Genomic DNA, 17,840 nt, shown 5'->3' with positions numbered 1-17,840 from the left:
GTGCAGCCAGTATGCCTGTGACATGAGAGAGAGTTAACTAACAAAGTGGATATATTTTGTAACTTGGAAAAATGTTGTCCTAGCATAGTGATTTGTCCTTGAACATTTTGTATTTAATCCTATATCTATGTCTCTGAACAAAAGTGGTTTTTTACCAAGGTAAGATTTTCTTCATGGGCACCAAAGATTAGCTTAGTATTTTACCTCAGTTGATTTGAGATATTTTTTCCCTAAACAAAAATGTTTAGACATCTAAATTTTTAAGCATGTGAAAATGTTGAGTCAAGTGGGTTTTTTTTGTTTTATTTTAGTAAATGTGATACAGATGATTTCAAAGAGCTATATTTTCTTAGAGTAGTTTGAAGAGGCGGTCTGTTTAATGTTTGGGCAACTGAGGAGGAGCAATGCATATGCAGAAGTTCGATAAATTCCCTTGAGGGTGGGGGGGCTGGAAACAGAACAGGCATGTTAACTAATCGAAAACTTGTTGAAGCAACATATTTTATGATTGAATGGTGGTACTAAGAGACTTGAGACTTCCTAATAGTTACATTGAGGCTGCTTTCCTTATCACTTTTTAACTTCAGGTATTTTGATTTTTTTCTAAGTGATGCTGGAATCCAAAATTACACTGCATTATAGTTTTCAGACAATTAGGCTCAGGCTTCTGCATGATTGAATGTTTTTACCAGTAAAAGAAATTGTAAGTTAAAATTAACTAATGTCCTGACCTCAGAGCAATGGAAAACTTTCCCTTCATGATGCTTCAGTGCAGGATCATCCTAGAGGATCTTTCATGAGATCTTTATGACTTGTTTTATTTAATTCTCAAGAGATATGTATATATTTTTAAGTAAACTGTTTGCAGTGAGAGTTTTTCTTCTCTTTAACCTTCCTTAAGGACAACGATCTTGAGAAGCACACTGATGAAGTGTCACTTCATTCAGCAATGCTGGGCGAGGCTTCTGTAGTTACCTTGGCACTCTCAAAAGGTTTTGATGCAGCAGTGCAGCCGTTATGGAAAACGGAAAGCAGGCAATCAGGCGTTCTGTAGCTGAAGTAGCAGTTATTTTTTCACTCGCCTCAGTCACAGTTGAAATATTTGTTTTACTCTCTTAGAAGGAGACCTGCGCAGGATATTTCTGTTGAAAGTGGAGAAAACTATTTTCAGGATGAGATTTTTTTATCTCAATAAAAGCTTTAGCAAAGGGTATTCTAAATACATCCAACATGACAGAATAGCTGCCGTGCTAGTGTGGGTTGAAGTAGCCTGTCTGTCATATGTAGCTGTCTTACCCTGGTAAATTAATGAGCCCTAAGATCAGTGTTGACAGTAACGGTGTTAGATGGGTTTATTCTCCTAAAACTCCACTGTGCCGTTCAGCTGATTGGTGGGGAGTTGTTATGTGCATTCCAAATGAAAAGAATTAAAAATAAAAAAAAAAACCAAACCAAAGACCCACCAAAAAAAACCCGAAATCCAAAACCACAAACTCCCAACACTCTAAAAGCAGGTTTTAAAGAAACGTTCAGGGTTTTCTGTTGAAATACAAATGAATTTGAATCCTTCTGACCTGCTAACTGTCAAAAGTAACACAGTTTAGCTAGCTATTTTGTAACCAGACTTGAGAAAATGCTCTAATCTGCTACATTCAGTTGTTTTTTGAAATTATTCTTTTGTCAGGGCTAAGAGTAACGTACTACGTAGGGCAGTTATTCCCAGGATCACTTTGTTCCTGCTAAAGAAACATTCGTTTTGTAACCTTCTAGATTCTTCTACATGCTTGTGAAATTTTGAAAATCACTGAATAATACAATAAAGTAGCCAGCTAGTTTAGAAGTTCATTCTCTGTATGTACTGGGAGAGAAGAGAGCCCAAAGATAGTGAGATTGGATCTGCGCTGTGTTTGAATGACTGCCATTCATAATTAACTCTGGGGTACTACATGGACTTACTCCAAGTGAAGAAACATTAAGAAAGCAAGCTAAACACAGTAATTTATTGGTAGGAGTCAGTATAGCCTGCCTCCTTCCTAATCCTAAAGATTGCTTGTCGTTTTTAAAACTGTGCATTTGGTCTGGTGGGGAGGGGAAAGCTGTCCCAGTGCTGTCCTTGTTATTTACAGTGTTCTTTATTTTGGCTTTCAAACTATGCTATTTTAAGAAAAAAAATAATGGTAATGGAGTGATTTTTATCATATGTTTTTGTTTGGAGTGTGCTGATCCTTTTGGAGGTGGACCAAGGTTTCATTTCACAAAGGTTTTTTGCAGTACTACATAGACTGACACGTGGTTCCAGCCCCATTGCCAGCTCCGCTTCCTTGTGTTAGGCAAGGAACTAGTGAATGGGGGTGAGACAGGGAACTAATTAGTTTACATGTTTAGATCGAGCAAAGAGGCTCTGATTGGACTGGATTTGAAAGTCAACTGGTTTGATGGTAAAGAAAAATGCATTTGACAAGGACTATCCTGCATGAAAAAAAAAAAATCGAGATAAAGAACCGGAAATGGATTATGGGCTGTAGCTTGGTTAAATTGGGGAAAATTATGCCTAATGGTAACAGAGACAAACTATTTTAAAAGGTAGGTAGGAGTACTGCATTGCCAGAGAAAATAGGAGACTTTAATATTGAAGGTGTTTAGGTTTATGATAGGTTGTAAGACCAATAGGAGATGAGACAAACCCAGAAAAGACTGAACTGGGGAAAAGACAAATTGGGCAGGGTAGGATAAGAGCAGAAATGTTAGTTAATTAGTGAGAATTCTGTCAAGTTCATGCATCTCTCTTTGAGAGAAGCCAACAGGGAGTGTGCCCAATGCTTTCTATATTGAGTCAACACAAGCAACTATCAGTAACTTTCATAATTCTAGTGGGAGAGGCTGGAGAAGTGCGTCTAAAATTTCTGGTCCAACTAATTAGTTGCATGTGTAACACTGACGTGTCACAGCAGCAATTGTCCAGGTTTCCTCAAGGTCTGAAAACTGCATATAGGAAAAAAAAAAAAAAAAAAAAAACCACAACAATGCTGATTTTACTAATATTTAACATAATATATGTGAATTATGCTTAGACATTGATTAAGTTCATGGCCACATGATCACATACTGGGATTTTTGGATTTATGGCTTTTCTGGGAGTATTTTAATGCATCTGCTGTGTAGGAATAGAGGCCTGATTGAATTATCTGTGTAGTGGACAACATAATTCCATTCAGTTTAATTTAAAAGATACCCTCTAATTTGGGATGTTGAGTCTTTACTTCTGCTTCCTATTTATCAGATAGCTACACAGGACCTCAGGAGCTGTGGAGCTCAGGAGCTTTACTTTGAAACACTGGACAATGCCATGATGAAAAAAATGCACACACAAACTTCTGATTTTTTAAAATAAGTACAATACAATAAGTAATGAGAATAAAACAAAGTACTGAATTAGCAACTCACTAAATGAACACTGTCGATCCGACGCAGGCAGCAGTCCCATGTTTTAAGTAGAACGTGATCAGATAACCCAGTGTCTATAGAGAGGTCACTTCAAGGCTTCATAGTTGAATTTTTACTTTAGTATTTCAAAAACTTGAGTGTTTAGTATTGCAGCCTTAATCTGTGTAGTTCTGTGTATTTATTTTATTTATGGATTTTTGTGGATTTTTTACCTACACATTTCACTTACATGTATGTCTATTGAGAGGCTTAATATTGTCAGTGGCCATCGGTCAGGATTTTGCTCTGTGTAAGAGCAAGGACTCTGTGAAAGAGTGTCTTTGTACACATTCCTCTGGGATTGTTCAACATCAGTCAGCCTGTTTAACAGCTTGCTTAATAACTAGGGAAGGTGCTATCCTCTAGAAGTGCTTTTCCTAAAATAGTGTGCAATTATTACTATTCTTTACTATTATTCTACTGTAAGACAGAAACTTAACTTTTTGCTGCCTCTAGTGTAATGAAATGCAGCCATGTGGTGTTTGTTACTAGCTCAGATTTCTCACAGAAAGATTTGTCTTCTCTCCTACAACTTAAGTAAGTAAATAAACCCCCTCAGTTCTCTTTAGGTTTGTTTAGAATTCACAGAGCATTCTAGAAATGCATTTCTTCTATTGGAAATGCAGATTGATGTAACTGTATCTGCTTTATTTGTCAGTATGGACAGCATTCATCAAAAAGCATCAGAGAAAATGTATTTTAAACTTTTCCAGGGAGCTGCTATTCAGTTCAAGACCATGCAAGATTCATTTATCTGTGTGGCTCCTTAGACTTCTCCATATGTCTTCATTCACTTCGGTTTTTCACTGCATGAAGCAATATATTCAGCATATAACTTTTTATGTTATATATATATATATACACACACACACGAATATATGTATATATTTCTGTGTGTATGTGTAATAGGAATGGGTTGCTATAAAATACAGACCTTATTTCAAGAAAGCAGACATGTCTGTTCAAACTTCCACAGATTTATTTTAAAATTATCTTTAGACTGCATAAGGGTGATTTTTTTTTTTTTTAATTTTTTTTTTTCCCTTAAATACAGACTGGGTTTGTCAGAGAATTAAATGGAAGAGCCATAACTTTGGCTCTTAGTTTACAGCAAAACAAATAATGTGAAATAGTTATTGTGTTTTAACAAGTCACTATTTATCAGATGATCCCTGGTAACTACACACTTGATTTTAGCAAGTGAAAACATACTTGAGTTTAACTAAACAAATGTTACCCTCAGGAATGTCGGCTGCATGCAGGATCTCCAGTGAGTGTTATTAATTCATTCATGATGCCTGCACCATAACTTTGTGGGCAGTAAATACACTCCTGATTCTTACAAACAGATCTGTAACTTCACAGTTCAAAACAAATACAAGGGGTGTGAAAGGAGGTATGAATAACACCTCCTTCCTTAGTGCAACAATCTCATGAGGCTATTAATCATAATTGCTGATATCTATTCCTGGGATTACAATTAAATATACAAAACTGTTGCCCAGTTTTTTGTATATTTGAAAGACTTTGCAGCAGCATCTACATGGTATGACCAGTATTATAGGTAATTCACTTCACAGTAGCATAGCCAATATGCAGAACAGATGATCTGTAAGGAAAAAAAAACCAACAAACAAACCCAAATCTACCCATCTTCCTCACCTCTTTTGAATTGTAATGTTGGAGCGTGCTATTTCTAGTACTTGGGCTAGAAGTAGTACAGAATACCTGTATTCAAGATGACAATACTTCAACTAGAGTGAGAAAGTTGGATACACAGCTGAAATGTCTACAAAAAGTTTGGAGATGCGTATTAAAATCACAATTTTGTCTCTACTACAATTATGGTATTTTAAAATGTGCAGCCCAAGTATATTTAAAAAACTCTGGATATTTTTTGTTGTTGTTGTTTTATATTTAAAGTGGTTTAGTGGTTGGTTTACAGTATTTCATTCAGTGAGTTAGGCTGAAAACAGCAGAGGACACCAGTTGACAGTCAGTTTAATTTGCTGATTCATCTGTTACGGTGATGGCTTCAGGCCAGAGCTTGGCTTGCAGACTAAAGGCTGAGAGCTGTGAAGATGCTAGGACTTGAAGGAATGTTGGTAAATTGTTGCTGAGTGAAGGCAGTGGAAGTTTTTTATTATTTTTGAAGTGATTCTAATTTTGCATTGACAAAAATCCTTCTACTTTGAACTTGCAGTCTTTTTTAGTTAAATAAAGAGCAAACATTAGAAAGATACAAAGAGGGAACAGCTGGATATTAGTTCAGTGCTGCTTCCACGGATATCTTGTGCAACCAAAAATGCAGCTCAAATAAGCTTATGTTTCACAGCAATCAAACAGAGTTTTGGCAAAGGCTTTGCAAATGTCGTCTTTTCCTGGCAGACTTGCAAAATAAACCTGCTGGGTTAAGTAATGAGACTAAAAGGGAAAAAATCCAGGAAATCTTTTCTTGCCAACAAGCAATCTGGAAGAGGGTTACAACTGAAGAACTGATGGTTTCTAATTTAAAATAAAAGTCTTAAGTAGCTTTAACCCTCTTTGTATGAAGTTTGACTCTGAGAAGAGTTTTGAATACCCAATTCGAACATACCATGTGAATTTAGGAGAGTACAACTTTTTTTAAAATCACTAACAATAGAAATAGAAGTCATTTATATGGACAGAACAAATAGCTCATTGCCTTCTGCTTTTCAAAATATTTCAGGAGAGGGAATGCTATCATTTAACATTGTTTTGTATGTAACATCACTCTTCTTCCCCGTAGCTGTAAGCACCAGCAAGTACGCTGAAAGTTATAGGATCCAGACATATGCAGAGTATGTTGAGAAAAAACATGAAGAAAAACAGACAAAGAGAAAATGTACAGAAGATAGTTGGAAGGAGATGGAGAGAAAGCGGTTAAAAACTCAGTGCACACCTTATGTTTCCCAAAGTCGATACTACTGTATTAACAGGTGAGACTTTTCCTGCATTGCCAAATTTTGTGTTTTTATTGCATTTTTATTAGAAGTGTAGCAATTTTCAAGTAGTTCTTAACCAATAGGTTATTTTTTTTCTGTACATATTTCTTTGCATATAAATCAGTGGTGGTACATCAGCTGTCACAAGATCATAGGTAAAGGAGCAGAGGGAATTTGATCAGAAACATGATTAGACAAATTTTTCAATTGTTAAAATATTGGGATCTTGAGGGCAGGTCAGATTACAGCTTCTGAGCTTGATGTAGCAGTACCATTTCTTATAACTAAAATAAAATAATTATTATTTTCTTTAATCATTTGACACCTCTGAATGGCTTGTGTCATCTGGAAACTTAGCTAAGAAACTTTTACACCCTTGTAAAAGCCGTCTTGGTTTTTGGATGACTGTCCATGGTGATAATACTGCCACAGAGAAGGCTTTCAATTACCATCTTGAGCAGCCCTTATGATTCAGAAACAGGAAGGCAAATGATGATAGTTGCATGGCTTTAAGTTTTTGGAGTAAAACTTGAAAAGGGTTTTGCTTCATTATTTAAGGACAAAATTAAGTTGGGAGATGCTAGTTTTGATTCTGGTACAATATGTTGCTGTGTCTATTTCTTGTTCCATTTTTACCCTCTCATATTAATGACAGGTTTTGGATATGATAGTAGCAGGAGGTTTCTTTCTCAGTCATCTGTGTAGCTGTGAATGTGAAGGGTCTTTCAGTGTTCATATAATTATGTAATTAACCTATGAAGGTATTGCCATTCTTTTCTTGGCCCCCCCTGTCAATTCTATATAAAAATAAGTTTCAGTGGAGTGCATAGTTACATTTTTGTAAGGTGGTGTTTTGGGTTTTTGTTTCTGGATTTTTTTTGTTTTTCCTTTTCTTTTCCCAGTTAGACCAAATGAGATGGTCATAAAACCAACAGAGCTCTTACTGCTTTATATTTCTTGGGAATGCTGTGATAAGTTCTAGCTCTTGTTATATCTTCCTGTAAATGCTATGTGTCATCTAACAAATATAGTAAACTTGTTCTGTTCTTCTCACTTACATGAGCTTATGATTTGCCTACTTTGCCAAATTAAATGCAGGTGTGTATTTTGGCTAGCTGTCAAATTTTCATGGCTTTTGTCATAGTGGGAATTCTAAATGTGTTAAGAGATATGTTTGATCCCTAAAAACCATATGGAGGAACCTGGTGATAAAATCCGTATCAAATGAAGTTAGTTGAATTGAGCTATTGTACTTAGGAAAACTTGGGAGTGCATGCTGTGAAGAGATGAGGAGCTCTAAAGATTGTCCTGGCACTAGTTTATATGTTGCTAAGGTTTAGGTCCCACCTGGCCTTGAATGTTTCTGGGGATGGGGCATCTACCACCTATCGGGGCATCTACCACCTATCTGGGCAACCTGTGCCACCTTCACTGTAAAAAATTTCTTCCTTATGTCTAACCTAAATCTGCCTCCTAGGTCAAAACCATTACTCCTTGTCCTTTCACAACAGGCCCTGCTGAAGAGTCTCTCCCTGTCCTTATAATCCCCTTTGAGGTACTGGAAGGCTGCTATAAGGTCTCTCCGGAGCCTTCTCTTCTCCAGGCTCAACAGCCCCAACTCTCACAGCCTGTCCTCAAAGGAGAGATGCTCCAGCCCTCTGATCAGCTTCGTAGCCTCCTCTGGACTCGCTCCAACAGGTCTTTGTCCTTCTTATGCTGGGGACTCCAGAGCTGGACACAGTACAGTGGGTGGGTCTCATGAGAGCGGAGTAGAGGGGTCAAATCACCTCCCTCGGCCTGCTGGCCACGCTTCTTTTGATGCAGCCCAGGATGCCGCTGGCTTTCTGGGCTGTTAGAGCACATTGTTGGCTCATGTTGAGTTTCTCATCCACCAGCACTCCCAAGTCCTTCTCCTCAGGGCTGCTCTCAATCCATTCTCTGCCCAGCCTCTGTTTGTGCCTGGGATTGCCACGTGCAAGACCTTGCGCTTATGGTATCTCACAATGAGTTGTATGCCTAAGCTCTTAATATCTTTGAAAATTTTTAATCTGTTTTTTCTGGTGTTGTAAAATTCCACAAGAAGCAGCCTTGTTTTGAGGTGATCAACACTGTGATAACCTTGGATAACAGCCTTTATTTTGTCAATAAACCTTCTTTTATAATTGATGTTACATGAATTTTTATTCCCTTGTTATTCCATTAGTAAAGTTATCTGGTTCTGTCCCAAATTCCCTTTCATTCAAGTCTTTTGACATGGTTTTCTTAATTTTATTTGTATTTGTTACTAGTTAGATTATATTCTCTTGTTAATTAATCTCTTGTAAATGTTTCCTCTTAAGTGTAACCTGGGTTAGGTATAACGTGGAACTGCAAACCTTGTGGTCTTTCAGTTCAAGATGAACATTTTCCTTTTGTTTCTAGACAAACATATCTAAAAAATATTTATTTATATTTTATATATTATCTATAAAAATTATGTAAAATATAATAAATATAACATAAACATTCATATAAAGCAATCAGGACAAATACATATGTGTGCATATGTGTGTATGTTTGTCCAGATTAATTTGAAACATACATAGTTGAGCACTCAATACTGTGATGTATCTAGCAGCTGATCTCTTATAATAGCTTCATGTTACTACATCCTTTATTTATTTATTATTTAATAACCTGACGGAATCAGTTTCTGCCAGGGAGCACAGCTGCAGAATAGCTGTTGCTCTACATGATGACAATATATCCTGGCGACTTTTTCATTCAGTAATGAAGTTGGTGGGTATTTCTTCTAAGGAACTTTTGTCGTGAATTGACAGATTGATAAGTATCTAACAAAGATTCTTTAATTACTCTCTTACTAAAAAAACTATAGTCTCATGTTATAGAGGAACTACTCTTCAGAAAATACAGTGTAATAGTTTAATAGCAGTAACAAGTTAAAATAACTTCTAACATATACCCCTTGCATATAACTCATTACTACTGTTAGATATCAACATTTATTTTAAGGGAAATATGCCTGATTATTGATGTCAGATGGAGAAGCAGATGAACGACTGAAGCATTTGACAAAACTTTGAGTTGTTAACAAGATCCTCTTCTCTAAAGCCGTTCACTTTTCAGAACACACTTTCGGAATGGATGGATCATGGTCTCCTGTGTATTACCCAGTACTGGCTATGTTTTCCTTAGCAAATAACTGCCTGCCAGCTCTGCTGTGACTGTTAAAGACATGGATTTAAGATCTTTTCCTTAGCAAAATCATGTTAAACCATAGGATAAAAACAAAATAGGGTATGTTCTATGTAAAACTAGATATTCTACTCTACTTGTAGTTACTTATTCTAATTTTCCTGATCATCACCTAGGAATGAGTGGAAAAAAAAATAAGACCAATGGCAAAAGACTTACACTACTACAAAGTACAGGAAAGCGTTATGTCATTTTGCCTCTGAAATTTCCTAGCTAAAACCAGGAGCGCTGCATCTTCTGTCCAGTCAGGGGGCTGTTTGTAGCACCACTTCCTTGAATGGACTTATCTTGCTGAAGATAGTTTATCTCACTTTTGAAGTGTTCATGTATTTCTGCTGCTGATTCTTTTGTTTTTTTACAGCAGTGTTTTTTTATAGTGGTTTATTACTAAATAAGGATAAGAATTGGGAAAAGATGAGTCATTAAAGATATGGATAATAAATATTGCAAGCAAATTCCAGTATTCTAGTGTTATTTCAGGAGACTTCACATGCTCTTAAACTGAAATAACTGATTTTTATGATGGGTTAGTAACTAGTCACCCCCTGCAATGTTATTCAAAGTGGCAAGAGAACACGGGGTTTATGTTCTCATTAAAATTAAATTTACTTGAAGTTGGAGGTCTGTATATATCCAGGCCAATTCTAGATGCTCTGTTGTGATGGAAGTGGCCCTTTTTAAAGTAGGACATGCTTTTCCAAAATAGAAAATGTTTAATGCTACATCATCACAATTGTTTTCCTACCTTTTGCCCCCCCTCCACTTGGTGATTCTTTCAAAATAATTAGCAGAGAACTAGTTGGATTGCTGCTATTTAGTAGCTGAAATGGAATTACAAAGTTCATGGGCAGTTCAATCAGGTGGAGTGTGTGCTCTTTCTGGCAGTACAGTGATATATAAAGTCTTCCACATCCTGGTGATTCATCAAATTGTGTTTAGTGCTAATGTTGCTAGTCATACTGCTGGAATTTAACAAAAATATGGTATTCTTTGTTGATTAGGATTGTACTTAGTAGGAAAATAAATTGAGAATGAAATACAAATTTTCTGTTTCTACCACCTTCCTCCAGTGGCATTCATCCTCGTCAGGTTGGCCTGTGTGCTGGCATTAAAATAGGTTAACAGAAGGGAAAGGCTGGGGAAGAAGGACTAGTGGAAACTACAGTGGTGGCTTCTGCAAGAAGCTGCTGGAAGTTTCTCCTTTGTCCAGTGGACCTGGCTGGCTCCAGGGTGGACCCACCTCTGGCCACGGCCAAGCCAATTTGCGACGGTGATAACGCCTCTGGGATAACGTATTTAAGAAGGGGAAAATAAAACAACTGCAGGCAGAGAGGGGGAGGCGTGGGCCTTGAGGGTTCAGGTATCCAAACAGTTGAGGATCCTACACAAATATATCTGAACTGGACAATTACTAATAGCTATTAATTTGTTTGGTTCTTCCACTTTGTTTAGTTGCTTATCAACAGAGTAAGGAAATTGAGAGAGAAGTATGGACATATTCCAAAATAGCTGGTATAATTAGAAAACTGAACTTTGCTTGGAGTAGTGCTTGTAACTTGTATATACATCCACACTGGTTTTCTGCTATTGCTAAAGTGAATAAATAATGTTGCTGTAGTCTTTGAATCTTATTTTCGAGTAAGATTCCCCAAAAAAATCAACCCTTAGCCATCCAGAATCCATGCAATCAGCAAATGAATGTAGAATAAAATCAATATTTTGTGAGAAAGCAGGAAGTCAACAGTTCTTGATTATAAAATAGATATGTTTTGGATTTGGTGCTGCCCTTTCTTTGGTGGGTTTTTCCCCCTTAACATATCTGCAGGAAGAACACAAGGCCTAAATTAGTTTTTATTTGGCACTTTGGTACACAGCTGAATGCGCACTGAATGTCAATAACTTGTTTCTCTTTATTTGCAATAACTTTTCAAGGGTCTTAAGTTGAAAAAAAAATTAAATTCAGCCATAAGACCTTTCAAAAAGGGAGCTTCTTCCTACAGTGAGAAAAAGTTCCCTTCTAAGAGCCAAGTGCTCATAATATGTCTAATAAATCCTGGGCTCATAATTTATGGCCCCTGAGTTTTTCTTCTTTATGTACTTTTCAGAATATCTTTCCCAAAAGTGGAATTCTCACAAGCTTTTCTAAACAATGTTTTACAATATATATAGTAGTTTTTCATTTTCTAAATGCTCTTTCTTTACTAGACCTTTTTTCTTTCCAAATATAGGTTTTGCCTGTTTTACAATATTGAAGTGTGTATGTAGAATAAACAGTTCTATCCAGCTTTTTGGCTTGCATCTTTTGATTGATGGTAGTTGTGGTGTGACTTGAAATGATGATTTATAAGAGATCATGCAAGAAGGACTTCTGTGTATGAATGTTTGGAGGAAAAGCCAGCTATTCATCAAAGTAAATGGTGTTTGTGCTCCTAAAGTGGAAGTAAGAGCATGAGGTGTAATCATATGTTTCATGTTTGCTTATTGCTTTTGGATATCCCAGAAAGAGTCTGTTTTAAATTGCAAAATGTTCAGCTGCAAAAATTCTGTTTCAAAGCCAAAACTATAACAGCCAAATTTAACAGTCCTTTAGCTGAAACCTTATTGAAACACTGTAATTTCTTGCTATTGTTGATTAGAAAGAAAATATAAAATAACTTGTAAAGTTTTGCCTATAACTCAGTATTAATTTTTATTTAAAGAAAAGTATAGAACATGGCTTACCTGCATATAGCCATTTTGTGCAGTCCTTAATTAAAAACTAAAGGTCTGTAATCTAAGACTACCTTTTTCTTAATTGATTGTTCTAAAAGAGCATTAAGATAGACATTGAAGTAGGTGATATTCATATTCACCTATCTAGAAGTTTGTAATGGGAACTATTTTTTTTAATTAGTCCCTTTGATACTGGGTTATTTCTTATGCTAATTTGATTTTAATATTGTCATTTGTCTTTCAAGGAAACTTAACAATAACATTCCAGTTGAATGAAAATCTATGCAGTGTTTTTTCAATGTGTGCTGAATGAAATGGAGCTCTAAGTTCATCTTCACACTGTATTAGTTCATTCAAATACTGCCTATGGAATGAGTGTGCAATTTTTTGTGCTTTTTATTTTACCAGCTCGTTGGATGGTAGGACTTCTCACTTTAAGGCTCAATTTCAAGTTTATTATATGGAGCTCAATGGTTTTATCTACCTTTATATTATAGCAATACCTTTAAAACTGCTATAGTTCCAGCAGAGAGGATGAATTTAGCATACAGAAGTCTTCAATATCCAGATGTGTGTTTGAGGCTTACTTAACAGTTGTATGTAACTTAGTGTCTCTTGAGAATGCTTTACAAGAGTTTCAAAACGAGAGTAAAAAAATAAAATTGAGCAGGGATAGAGAACAGCTTAATTACATTTGAGTTCAGTGATCTCATCAGAATAGCAGCTAAGCTTGAGACATCCATAGTACAAAGAATTAATACCTTTATCTACACACGATTGGATTTGCTAACTTATGGAATGTTACAGTTAAGTCATGTGTTCCAGATAATGTCATTTCATGGTACACCATTTTGTACTGTTTATTCTACTACCTTCATAAACATTTAATAGATGTACAACAACTAGTACGTATGTAATAGTTATTCCTGACTTGTTCATAAGCATATTTCCTCTACATTTCAGTTTTACAGGTGCCCGTACAGTAGGAGAGAAAAGCATGAGTCCTATTCAGGAAGAAACTGGTTCTGATGATACGGAAGAGGGAGAAGGCCAAGATCCAGAATATGATCAGACAGACTCCTGTGCAGAGTCCCTTCCAGATGGTAAAAAGAGAGCCAAAAAGTTCAAAAAGATAAAGAGAGACCAAGTTCCAGCAGGTAAGTGCAATGTTCGTGCACATGGTTTTCTGTTCTCTTTGGAAATACTCTAGGCCTGAATTAAACTGCAGTTGTTTTCTTAAATGTCTTAACTTCTCTGGACTTCTATGATTGTAATACAATAAGTCACTGTTACAAGTTGTTTTGCAGTAAGTTATTTAAACTGAAGATTGCATTATAAAAAAAACTGTAAAAATAAAAAAAACAGTGCGCCCCCCCTCAAAAAAAAAAAAAACCAACCAAACAAAAAAACCCCACCAACAAAACCCCACCTGAGACCAACCAAGGGAAGCAGGATGTAGTTGGTATCTTACTTGCTCACTTTTGTCTTTAAAGCAAAGAGCTTTTAATATTTTTAGCTATCTTCAATCTTTTTTTTTTTTTTTTTTTAATGTGACTTTCTAGTTAAGGTTACCCACTGTGTTTTCCATATCATAAGCAAAATTGAAGCAATTCTGGAAGTAGGATTCTAGAGTAGATTTCCTTGTTAATCCAATACTTTATCATTAAATACAAGGTTAACTTAATGTGGACATTTTCTCTTAAGCTTGATTGGATGGAGTTATAGCATAACTGAATGCACGTAGCTTGACCTTCCAGATGTGTGTCATTAGACAACCTCTTTTGCTTGCAAATGAGTCCAGTTTTAATAAACCTACCTGCTGCCTTGAAAGTGAATATATGTGCCATTTTAATTAGCACTTTGAGACTGTGTGTCCTGATAATATTGCACTAACATGCCTTATTTACAGTTATCTGTGAGATAAGATATTTCTGTAAATTGAGAAGATGACTGAATTTCTCAGTCTGGTCAGAATATTATTTACCTCCACAATTAAGGCAAAACTTTGCCTGCTGCTCACCACTCCTCTGGCACATCGCTTGCCACTATGCTGTTTTAGGTTGAGTGCAGTTTGACTCAGTGAGACTGCTGTTTTATATCCCTTGGTATAAATGACTAGGCTGCAACTCTGCTGAATCCCTTTTCTCTTGAGAACATTTCCTGAGACTTTCTGAGACAACTCCATGAAGCAGTAAGTTGCCAAACAGGTGCTAATCTACTGGGCTCTTAAAACTTACACAGGCCCTTTAGCTTTCTGGGTGCTTTACATTTATGAATCACTTAACTGTGGAGTTTTTTCTGATAATACTAGGCAAGACGATGATCAAAAGTGAGTGTGTTTAAAATCCCTTCCAACATTTTGGACAGGTGGATCACAGTCACCCTTAACAGTTCTTGCAGTCTAGCAGATGCTCTGAGTAAGCCTTTGCTTAGTTGAAAAGCTTACTGGAGAGTGAGTAGATAATTAACGGTTCATGGACTGCTAGTTGTTGAAGCTTGAGGAATCTCACTTTCAGGAGATGCAGATTTTGAAAAGCAGAATTATTTCTTTTCTTGTAAAAGTGTCAAATTGTGGATTTGCCCAAATTATTTTTTTTCTTTCTTCTGTTATGTATTTTATAAATTTTATTTTTTAAAAAATCTTGTTTAGAACTCACAATGTAATGCTTCAAAAGTCAGTAGTGTTTCCAATACAAATGATAAACCCAAATAATAATTTTTCTTTTACTTCTAAAAAATGTTTTGATGTATAACATATACAATGTTCTGTGTGGTGTTTGTAACTGTAGCCTTTATGGTTCTTTATTTGGTTGAAGACTTTTCAACTAGGGCTAATGTAAGGGGTTTTTTTCAGACTTCAGTACCTAGGTATTTTTTAGCCAAAATATTTTGGACTGTATGTCTGACTAAACACAGGCAGGTGACAATCAGCTGACTGTTTCACCTCATATTTTTGCTATGTTGTGTGAGGTATTGCAGCCTGTACGGAAAAAAAAAAAAGAAACAATAACTGAATAACCTTAGGTTACACCAATTTTAACCTCAAGAGATTTGGTTTTTATTGATCTATTTATTGTTGATTCTATTTCAACTTTTTGTTAGCAATTTCTTGCAGAAATGGATTAGACAATATTAAAGAGTTAGACATATCTATAATTATTGATCATCTGGAGCACTGTCTATATTGAAGTATATTCAAACATTAATAGCTAAAACTTCATTTCAATATCTGCTCAAGCTACTTTTATGCAGACAGTGGTATTGTATACTAAGCATCCTTTCTCCTGGTTTGGTAGAGTAAAATCTATCTTAGCTAATTCAAAAGCTGTGCTTGGAAATTGCTTTCTTTGTGTAGTTCAGTAGGGCAATTGGGCCATGCAAAGTGACAAGACTGTCTACTCCAATTTCATGCTCTGTGTTTGGCATTATGGAAATACATGTTATCAGTATTAGCGCGATTCACCTTTCTTCTGCCATTAATTTGGGCTGGAAATATTCTTTACTGTCTTAACTGCCTTCACCAAGAATAACTGCAAGTACACTTGGGAAGAAGACAGTAGTATTTAACTTTATCATCCTAGTTATTGCAAAACCAAAACTACTTGGATTAAAAATATTCATTAATAGCACAATATAATATTTACCATTTGGACAAGAAACTTGGCATTAACGGTTTTGGGGGTTTTTAGTAGCCTACTCATAAACAGTCTCTTGATTTCCCTTTGTAAATATTGACTTGCCAGTAATGTATCTAGCGCCTCACTCTAGAGCAGAAAGTATGTCTTTGTATGCTCTGAAAGAATGAAAGGATTCTTGATTTCATTTTTTCTTTTCAGTGTTTATATATTGAAGTCTTTAATATCATTGTTCTGTTGCTGTCTTTTAGGAAGCCTCACAAGTAGTTCCACTGGAATTTTTGAAGTCCCTGAAACATGGTAGGGAACAACTGCCTTAACGAGTGGAATTGATTGAAAGCAGTTGCAAGAATACACCTCTTGGAAGCCATACTTTATTTAAATAAAGTGGTGTTAACAAAGCCGTATGTCCTGAAAATCAGTTTAATTATTTTAAACTGCTTATTGAACAATCGCTGTCAATTTTACTTGTGTGTATGTTAACTAGTATATGATTCGTTGCCAATCATGTGAAATACTTGCTGTCGTAAATGATGTTAGATTTAAGAAGCAAGACTAAATGTATTTGGTCACCCACTTTGGCATGCTGGCTGTGAAATGCACAAAAAGAACCAGCACTCTGTGATTCCGTGCTAGGCTGTTTCCTGTGCTTGAGCGGAGTTACTACAAATCTGCTAATCTTTAGCTGTTTTTTCAGGCAGCATCAGTATGCTGTCAGCATTCTTGAAACAGGTAGGACTGCAGTTTCACATAGTGCTTTCTACCAGATACTTTATCTGGAAATCTTTTTTAGTTTCCATTGTCTACTACCAATCCCTCTGCAGTCAGTATTCATCTAAATACCAACTTTGCACATACCTTTATCCTTTTAAAAACCTGCAACTTGTCAGTTTCTCAAACATTAATTTCCTGGTGGGGAGGTAGTTTTTATTTGTTTTCACATCTCTTTCTATTTTTGCTCGTCAGTCTTGATCTGTTTCTTCCCTCCTTCTTCTCCAGCTTGTGGAGATTCTGTAAAAATGTTTTTTGGTACCCGTGACAAACCCGCTAACTGCATCAGCTCTTTTTTTGTTTTAAAAAAAAAAAAAATCTTTTGGGTTTGTGTAGCAGGGGAGGCTACAGTGGTGGCTTCTGCAAGAAGCTGCTGGAAGTTTCCCCTTTGTCTGGTGGGCCCAGCCGGCTGCAGGGTTCCTGGCCAGGGCCGAGCCAATTTGCAATATTGATAACGCCCCTGCAATAACGTATTTAAGAAGGGGAAGGGGGGAAAAAAAAAAGGCAGAAGTGCTGGCAGAGAGAAGACAGTGCGGGCTTCGCCCTCCAACCTCCTGCCAGGCTGCTGTCTGGGCCTGACCCGGCTGAGCAGAGAGAAGAGAGGGAATGTGAGAGAAACAGTGAGAGGAACAGCTGTGGGTGGCAAGGTCAGTGAAGAAGGATGGGGAGCAGTAAAGTTGCTCCTGGCCAAGGTTCCCCTGCAACCCGTGGTGCAGCCCATGGCGAGGCTGGATGTGCCCCTGCAGCCCATGGAGGTCCACGGAGGAGCAGAGATTCACCTGCCACCCATGGAGGGCCCACGCTGGGGCAGCCATTCTGGAGGGACTGCACCCTGTGGAAAAATGATCCATGCTGAAGCAGTTCATGAAGGACTGTAGCCTGTGGGAAGGACTCCACGATGGAGCAGGGGAGGAATGTGAGGAGTTCTTCCCCCGAGGAGGAAGAGACAACAGAAACAAGGTGTGATGAACTGACTATAACCCTTATTCCCTATCCTCCCTGTGCTGTTTGGGGGTAG

At 36.8% G+C, this 17,840-nt stretch overlaps 1 protein-coding gene across 2 annotated transcripts in view; it reads left to right on the top strand.

The window, feature by feature from the left end:
* The window catches only part of PARN (poly(A)-specific ribonuclease), a 56,626-nt gene extending 40,168 nt beyond the window's left edge, over positions 1–16,458 (top strand). For both annotated transcript variants that reach the window (XM_086759928.1, XM_086759926.1), the window contains exons 22-24: positions 6,254–6,443; positions 13,380–13,573; positions 16,303–16,458. In XM_086759928.1, the coding sequence (XP_086616054.1) occupies positions 6,254–6,443; positions 13,380–13,573; positions 16,303–16,355 (437 nt within the window). In that variant the 3' untranslated portion in view covers positions 16,356–16,458. The remainder of the gene's footprint in view (positions 1–6,253; positions 6,444–13,379; positions 13,574–16,302) is intronic.
* The last annotated feature ends 1,382 nt before the right edge of the window (positions 16,459–17,840 follow it).

The sequence above is a fragment of the Chlamydotis macqueenii genome, chromosome 15 (assembly GCF_036417535.1).
Source record: "Chlamydotis macqueenii isolate bChlMac1 chromosome 15, bChlMac1.mat, whole genome shotgun sequence".
In the NCBI taxonomy this organism is placed as follows: domain Eukaryota; kingdom Metazoa; phylum Chordata; class Aves; order Otidiformes; family Otididae; genus Chlamydotis; species Chlamydotis macqueenii.
The sequence above is the reverse complement of the archived record's forward strand: the minus strand, read 5'-3'. Positions and strand labels throughout refer to the sequence as shown.